Raw genomic sequence first — 8570 nt, forward strand, 5'->3', positions numbered from 1 at the left:
ATCGTAGCATATATATAATAATATATACTGCATTTATTTGTCATGCGGAAATGTAACATAAAGAAAAACACACGTCGTTAGACTATTAGTTTACTACCGCGCCTTTTCTGCGTCGCCCATATATTATATATATTTGTTGCTTCTGTTCCGCGCGATAATCCGCGTTCCGCTTATCATCACGTCGTGTAGGAGCATTAATTATAAATTAATTACTCCTAGCATTTCACGTGCGTCGCAGCGAAGATCTCGCGGTTCTCTTGGTCGAAATAACTTCATCGTGTCGTGCACGACGATCTGTCAATAATATAGCACGTGCAGCGCGAAATAGTAACACGTGTAGCGCGAAAATATAGTGAACACGTGTATCGCGCGATGCCTATACGTCTAAAGACGTCATATTGTTATAGAATTCGATTTCCTTTAGCTTTTTAATTATTATAATAAATATCCAATAATTGAGAAGATAGATGATATATAATAATATATGTATATATACATATTGCATATAAGAGAATTTCTTGTTTTTTTTTTATTTGAAGATTTTGGATTATCATTTTTAGAATTAAAACTGTATTGGAATATGTGTAACCTATTTTTTATTACTTTTTACATAAAGCTATAAGCTTTTTTATTTTCGGTTTATACTACATCTTTGTGTCGAAAAGAAAAGAAAAAAAAAATAGTATTCTTCTTCCTTCTTTATATTTCATCTTTTTTATTTCAATGATTGAAATAGATATCTTTTTTCCCTGCAGAGAGTTATTTAATTGGAAGATAGTTATAATGGAAAGCAGAGCGGCACCACCATATAGAAGATATGACACGATATATACATATATATACATGTGTATATGACACGCAATAACGGTATTACGCTACGTTTGTTAAATTAACTGCGTCGTGTACATTCTACGCAGATTATTGTTTTTCTAGCCGCAATTAAAAGACTTTATACATCATCCTTCCAACATACGGGAAATAAGTAAACGACAGTCGAGCAGAGGAAATCGTAGCGCGCACGCCGCATCTCGCGTCACGTAGGCAACCTCCGACAGTTCGCTTGGATTCATTTGACAGCTCGCGATCGTGGGACGAGTGCACGAGTGCGTGCCGCGATAGGTAACGCGAATTCCCGGAGATACGCTTCTGTGTGGATCGCGAGGAACCTCGTCGCCGTTCGTTTCCACGGTTTTCCAGTAATTAAGAGAACGGTGAGTCCACCCTGTGTTGTTTATTTGGTTAGGAGGCTCCGAACAGCGCGACACCGGTGTTTACTAGTTTACGGAGACTCGAGACTCGCTTTCTCTCCTTTATATCGCGCGTATGAGGTATTTACGTAATAGGCACTTTCTGTCGAGAATCATTCCGAACGGTTCTATCTTGGAGTATTCATCACGCATTAGGGTGACATTAACAAGCTCAAATATTTACTATGTATATATCGCGTTTATGTATTGCCATGATGATCTGTGTAAATGCATTGTGTAATTCTAATAAGAGTCGCATCACTGCGTCGATTTCGGATGGACCATTTCTTTGTCGAGTCAGTGACATAGTTCGTATTTTCGTTAAATATTATCTATTTTGCAGATTGAAACATGGTAGTGCTTAGCAGCTTCTTGCCGCCACAGGAAGGGATACGTCACGAAGAACCAAACACTACGGTATATATCAATGGTAGAGAAGTGGGCAAGGGCACATTCTACGTCACAGAAAGGTAGCGAATCTATTTCATTTTGCAGTTTTAAGTTCTCTACATATATGCACAATGTGCGATATATTCCCTAATCATGTATTTTTATTTGTAGCGTGCTTTCTTGGATGAACAATGACACACAACAGGGATTTTCGCTTGAATATCCTCATATTTCATTACACGCTGTTGCACGAGATGAACAAGTCCATCCACGACAATGTTTATTTATTATGGTTGATGCCAAAGTAGATCTCCCAGGTATTATTGCAAGTTCTTTTACTGTAAGAAATTTGATAATTGATAAATTTAATATATGATGAATGTAATTGTACATCTTATTTGTGTAGATATGCCATTAGCATTATCATCAGAAAACGCTTCGGAAAACGAGGACAATGATGCGGACACTCCAATTACGGAAATGCAATTTGCGCCGGATAATACGAATAATTTAGAATTAATGTTTCAAGCGATGAGTGCGTGTCAAGCGCTTCACCCTGACCCACAAGATAGCTTCTCAGACGGTAAGCAATCAAACAAGATAATTAACTTATTTTTGATTACTTGCAATATGAAAATATAATGCAATATTTCTCAAATTGAAGAGGATATCTATGAAGATGCCGAGGAGGACTATGAAGGTGAATATGACGAGGAAGTAGGCGCTGGCGATGCGCCTTGTATTTTGCCAGGTATATATTAATTTGTATTTAGATTTAATTTTCTAAAAATTATATATATATAAATTATTTAATAATTGTATAATTTATATGCAAAATTATATGTAAATTGCATGCTGAAATTATATATTTAAATGTGATCGTGTTATATAATTTTTGATCTATTGAATTTTTGATCTTGTGACGACATTGAAAACAAAATTCATGAATGAAATTCATAAAATTAAATAAAAAAATTTAAATAGAATCAATATATCAAATGGTACGTATAAAGGTTGATTTTCTCACTGTCAATAGAGCAAATGGGGACCAATTATACGGGAGCGGAAGTGGAAGAAGCTATGGATATTGAAGCGGGTCAATTCGAAGACGCGGAAGAAGATCCTTAAAAAGCGATCATTAGATGCAGACATGCATTTAGTGTTAATTTACACGCGTTTATCAATTTCATATGTGTATTTCGGTAGATATACGTGACGTCGTTATTGCAAAACTTACTATGGAGCTGTATCAAACGTTAAAGCACCTAAACATTTATTTATATTCATTTTGTACATGGCGATAATTTCCTAGATAAAAATAAATAATTGTACATCACAATATTCGAATTCTTTACACGATTTCTTTTAATAGAAAGCTTATTATCTGTTAAGGGAAAAAAATTTCCTTTTCTAAGTAAGGTGTAGAAAGATAGAATCGAAAGATAACATAGAGAAGTATTTATAAATTGATCGTATATTCTATCACAACATAGCTTTCATTGGTAGACATAAAATAACGATTAATTATAAGTTTATAAAAATGTCTAATATTTTCGCGTCATCATAGTAAGTTATCATGTGATTAATGATATATATTTTATATATCAACATACATCTCGTTGCAATTAAAAGTGCATTTACATGGTACAGTAAACTTTATGTATATATGTAATCGAAAATCGGCAGTGTATTGTAACAGTCCATATTGATTTTTTTTTCATATATATATATTTTAGCCAGAACAAATTTTATATATTTTATATATTTATAAATTATCAAAGTTAGTTTTTATGTTAACATAATGAGCGCTTACTGTACCAGTGGTTTGTATGACTTTTCGTTTAAATGCACTGTAACACGTATTTATATGCATATATATATTATATTACATTCATACTGTCAAAATTCGGATTCATTCACTATATTATGACATTCACTCTCAAAATTCTAGTGTACTATAGTAAAAAAAGATGACACTATATAACTATAATTAATTATAACTATAATTCATTAATTATAATTATAATTATAATTAATTATAATTGTAATTATAACTATAATTAATTAAACAGGTCCGAATTATAATTAATCACTTCACAGATGTACTGTCTATTTCTCAATGAAAAATTCGACTATTTGAATTTGAGTTATTTAAGAGTTTTATCGAATTTATCGAATTTTTTTCGGTCCGAAAATGAGATCGGCATCTGGGGCTCCTTTAGGATGGTTATACTTTTGTCGCCGTTCTCTATTCAAGTTCACGGTGACTGGTCTGCTGCTTTGATTCATAGTTTCTTGGTAGTCTTCCTCCTCTTGTCTCTCAGTAATGTTCAAGGTCAGTCTTTTCACACGCTCCTTCTCCTCCTTCTGTTCCTGTTCGCGATTTCTGAGATTCATGGCCAACTCTGACGATACTGGGACCGCCAGATTCTTGTACTGTTGCTTATTACCCTTCCTTAACATTAGCACAAAGTCCACTGTGTTGTTGTCACTTGGTCTTTCCTGTAGCTGTTCGTATGTTTTCTTCGTGCTCTTCACATGCAGCGGCACAGAGATGTCGACCTGTTGCGGTTTTACCGAATCTCGCATTCGATCCTGTATATTGTCCGACACCATTTTATCCAGCGCGGACAGAAAGTCATCGTCTTCCGGACAGCTCACACGTCGCGGTCCGGCTGGCAAAGCGGCATTCAGTTCTTCCGTCACGTCCATGATAACGCCCTCGGTGCCACCCTCAGCCGAGAGACTCTGAGACCGATCACCCTGGGTGTTCTCTTGGGTGCCCATAGCGTCGTCTCGCTCGGCGTCAGCCGTCCATTCCTCTTCCGATTGAGCCTCCGAACAGTCCTCGGATTCTTCAAAGTGCAGCTCGGCCATACCTTTCGCGTCTCCGCTACCATTCCCAGTTGTTGCTGCTTCTTCATCGCCCTCCATGATAACGCCCATGTCATTCTCGCCTTCTGCAGCGACGTCGTCAATGGGCGGATTATTTAAGCTTGGATATAATGTATTTCGCAATTCTTCTATGGCGCACTGTGCTTCCTTGTAACTCTGGAACAATTGCATTTTAGGTCGCAGCATCGTTAATGTATCGCGATACATATAGTCTATCCCGACGGGGAATGGATTTTCGGACGTCCAGATGGGATCCGTATACTTGAACCAGAAATAATTTTGGAAAAATACTAGAAAATAGTCCAGTTTCTTCTTGCTAGAGCCACCACTGAAGTACTGGCCGCAAGTCTCTAACAACGTACACACCAAACGGATGCGAAAGAGATGTTCGGGTGAATCGAGTATGCTCGGTGACGAGTGGTCCACGCTGACGCCGAAGGTGATCAGTAAATATAGAGTACGGAAAATGTCGCCACTTTCTACCATTCGATAATTGTACAGCTCGCCCAAGTACTTTACCATAGCGATGCGTCGTTGATTATATTTAGGCAAGTTAATTTCCATGCACAGTCGTATATCTTCAAGTACACCGTCGACTACCTGGGGTCCTATGGTCTCGTAATGGGCCACCAAGCCGGCTAATAAACTGCCCACGCAACGAATGTTAGGATACTTAACGTTGTAAGCGGTAGTGAGACATTTTATGGCGTACGACGATAGGTTCTCGTCTTCCCAGTCAAGTTTACGCATCCATTTGAGCACCTTATCAGTATTCGTCTTCGAGAGATCCTGATACAGCAATTTCCTAATGAATTCGTGCACGGGCGGTCTATCCTTCTTCGCGACACCGCCAGTCGACTCGGGTGGATTCACGAAGTAATACGCGTTTTCGATAATCGTGACGAAGCGTGAATCAAGTGCAGTGACCGCCTTTTTACGCATCATCTGTTCCAGATAGACCTTGGTTCTCTGATGAGAATCCGGCGAGCAGAAGAGATATCGACCGCAGATCTCCAGTAAATTGCAGACCATTTCGATGTGATGATGCGTAAAATCGTGCAACAATACCTTCAAGCAATAGAGAGCCTCTATCTTCGAGTAGAGCTTAAATTTGACGAGCTCGCCGATGTAGCGGACAACCTTGATCTTCGACTCGATGTTAATCTGATCCTTCTTATGGACGTGGTACTTAAAATCTTGCTTTAGCATCTGACACAGATCATTTCCAATTTCGGGCATGACTGGGTGCAGGATGGCTGCCAAACGAGAGTAGAAAGGTAGCAGGTCCTGACGAATCCTAGAAACACCGAAAAGAGCCTTTACTAGTTTTTTCTTATTGTGCTTTGTGTTGAGATTCATCAAAAAATTCACTGCTGCATTATCGATCATCTCACGATTAACGCAGTTCGGCAGATGAGTCAAGAAAGCGTCTAATAGTATTTTATTGCTTGTGTTGGACACTTGTGGTTCTTCCACTTCCGGTTCCGGTGGCTCCTCAATTTTTTCGGTATCTTCTAACTCATCGAAGACGATTTCTTCGTCAAGAGCGTCTTCCGTTATCGATACATCTGGCTTTGATGCTTCTTTCGGAGTCTCCTTCAAATACGAACCTGGCAGGAAGACCGTCAAGTCTGGCAATACTTCATAGAAACGTCTCGTTTCCTCATCGCCCCACATATCTTCCAAGATGCTATTGTCTTCTCCCTCATTAATCATTTTTAACGTTTCTTCTGCTTCGGCCTTCATCTCATTGTCCACCGGAAGTTCGAGCATCTGTTCATCCAGCGTGTCAGAAAAGCTCTGCACACTGGTTACCAATCGCTCATAAGAGACCTGGAGAGCCTCCAATTTTTCCTTTCTCTCTAAACTCAGTTCACCTCTAGTCTGCAATATTTTGCGATTCTGCTTCTCAAACGCCTGCAAATCCTTGTGCTCCTTCAACAAGTGTTTACATAAAGAGTTATAATATTCTCGCAGTAACGATTTAACGTTCTGTTGCTTATCCGGTGACAAAAGTTTGCTCTTTGGAATCGTAACATTTAGTTTCTCCGACAGTTCTCGCACCTTCTTTGGTACAAGACCGGCGTAATCCTCGCCACAATGTCGGCAAAAGCTTAATATTATATTGACATTATTATGCTCCTCCTTGTCCATATTGATCAACACGGTCAATATTGAGCCTAGCAGTTGCAAACCCTGCTTGTGTGTAAATATCCCAGCATTTACAAGTTCTGCATAGAATCGAAGATCTACCCTCAACTTGCTGGGATTCGGGATCTTGTCATTGATCTTCAGTGACAATATTCTTTGCCAGTTTTCGAAGAAATGAGTGGAAAATTCGGCATATGTTTGATGGAGGAAACTGCATACTCTAATGGCTGGCGCAACATCAGTCATCTTTAATTTGGCATCCACCAAAGCAGTAGCAACTTCGCTCACATATTTGGTTAGGTTTAAATTCGCCATGTCTTTCAAAACAGTATCGAGTTGAACCATGCTAAAGTTCTTCAATTTCTTGACAAATGTGGTATTTCTTTTGAGACTTGAATCAAGTTTACTGAATGACGTATCTGAAGGTCTTGTAGGATTTAGATTAGACGCGCGAATCTCTTCCTTTGTTGCAAGTCTTTGTTCTGTGTCTCGTACATACTCGGTCAAATATTGTCTATCCTCCTCCGAGACAGCATTTTCTTCACTAGTAGCTTCTTTTTCGGCTGTTGCTGCTTCGCTTGTATTTTCAGACATTGTGAAATATTCTATAATACAAAAGAAATATCTTTCTATTATTCTAATAAAAAATACAATTGAATTCATAAAATAATTCATATATTGTGACAGGCACATGGTCACTTTTATGATAATCCGATGTCATAAATTAGCAAACGTGTAATTAGTCTCTAGTAATCAAGATACATTACAAACGCATTAATTAAATACCTACTTGAAACAACCGGTTGGCGATTTATTCTACTTGTTTACTGTTTACTATTGTGTCCTAAGACTTGATAAGGTTATGTCTATACGGCAGACGACAGTTTGCTCCTGCTCCATTGACTTCACGGATTATGAAACAGTAATAAAAGCCAATGTGTCGTTTCTTATGGTTCTTTGTATATAACCTAGTAATATTTCGCACATAGAAAGATCAAATCGGTAACTTCAAAGTGCAACTTTAAGGAACAGACTTGAGAATTACTTGTGATAGTTGTGATTGTGATTGCCTTGCTGCTTCGAGTATCTCGATATTTCGAGAATCGCAATTCGATAGATATTGAATTGCATTTCGATAGATATCGAAATCATCACTTGTGATCGAATGGCCGATTGAGACGCACCGTTTTTTCTTTTCTGTCGCTACTATCCCCTTTCTAAAAAAGGCATGTTATTGACATTGTTGTCGCTTTTCCGCGATGCTGATTAGCTCTCTGTCGATTCGCGTTGTGTGTTATATTCGTAGCATCGAAAGGCTGTCATCACGAGGGTTAGAAGTTAGCAGTTTGACAGTTAGTCCAAAATAAAATAAAATGAAATAATAATATGTTTTAAATAATATGTTAAAATACTTTAAACTTGATTAATATTTTTGACATTCGCCTTATGTGTTATATTTGTAGCATGAAGAGGCTGTCATCGTGAGGGTTAGCAGTTAGCAGTTTGACAGTTAGTCCAAAATAAAATTAAATAAAATAATGACATGTTTTAATACTTTAAATGTTATAATACTTTAAATTTTGAGTAATATTTTTGCGGAAAAGAGGCAACAATACTTGCGAGAATCGACTTAATATGTCTTTTTTAGAAAAAGACTAGAATAACACAAGCACGCGTTATGCCATTCCTCGATTTTATTAAAAAAAGTATGATGTATTTATATAAAGTTTGTTAAACTTCATTAATATTTTTTTACAGAAATCAGATGATTAAAGCATTACATTGCCAATTAAATTTTAAAATAAAAATATGTTATAAAAATTAAAATAATATATAATTCCTTAAATTCGATTAATATTTTTTGACAGAAATCAGCTGATAGCTGTT

The 8570-nt window shown here is 37.3% G+C and overlaps 2 protein-coding genes across 2 annotated transcripts; one reads left to right on the top strand and one right to left on the bottom strand.

The window, feature by feature from the left end:
* The first annotated feature begins 843 nt into the window (after positions 1-843).
* On the top strand, positions 844-2976 carry Icln (chloride nucleotide-sensitive channel icln). The gene is made up of 6 exons (XM_083050877.1): positions 844-1211; positions 1591-1717; positions 1809-1954; positions 2044-2220; positions 2302-2388; positions 2674-2976. The coding sequence occupies exons 2-6, from the start codon at positions 1599-1601 to the stop codon at positions 2763-2765; spliced, it is 621 nt and encodes a 206-aa protein (XP_082907003.1). The 5' UTR covers positions 844-1211; positions 1591-1598; the 3' UTR covers positions 2766-2976.
* A 96-nt stretch (positions 2977-3072) lies between these two features.
* Upf2 (UPF2 regulator of nonsense mediated mRNA decay) lies at positions 3073-7754 on the bottom strand. The gene is made up of 2 exons (XM_083050872.1): positions 7474-7754; positions 3073-7288 (listed from the first exon to the last, which is right to left on the bottom strand). Exon 2 carries the CDS (start codon positions 7275-7277, stop codon positions 3807-3809), a length of 3471 nt encoding a protein of 1156 aa, XP_082906998.1. The 5' UTR covers positions 7278-7288; positions 7474-7754; the 3' UTR covers positions 3073-3806.
* Between the last annotated feature and the right edge of the window lie 816 nt (positions 7755-8570).

This window comes from Prenolepis imparis, unplaced genomic scaffold (assembly GCF_030444845.1).
Source record: "Prenolepis imparis isolate NDT839.2.m4 unplaced genomic scaffold, iyPreImpa1.0 SCAF_1, whole genome shotgun sequence".
NCBI classification, from domain to species: domain Eukaryota; kingdom Metazoa; phylum Arthropoda; class Insecta; order Hymenoptera; family Formicidae; genus Prenolepis; species Prenolepis imparis.

Coding starts and splice junctions, on each gene's coding strand:
- Icln (XM_083050877.1), top strand. CDS start 1,599: ATGGTAGTGCTTAGCAGCTTCTTGCCGCCACAGGAAGGGATACGTCAC. Junction 1,955..2,043: donor TGCCAAAGTAGATCTCCCAG/GTATTATTGCAA, acceptor TTATTTGTGTAG/ATATGCCATTAGCATTATCA. Junction 2,221..2,301: donor ACAAGATAGCTTCTCAGACG/GTAAGCAATCAA, acceptor CTCAAATTGAAG/AGGATATCTATGAAGATGCC.
- Upf2 (XM_083050872.1), bottom strand. CDS start 7,277: ATGTCTGAAAATACAAGCGAAGCAGCAACAGCCGAAAAAGAAGCTACT.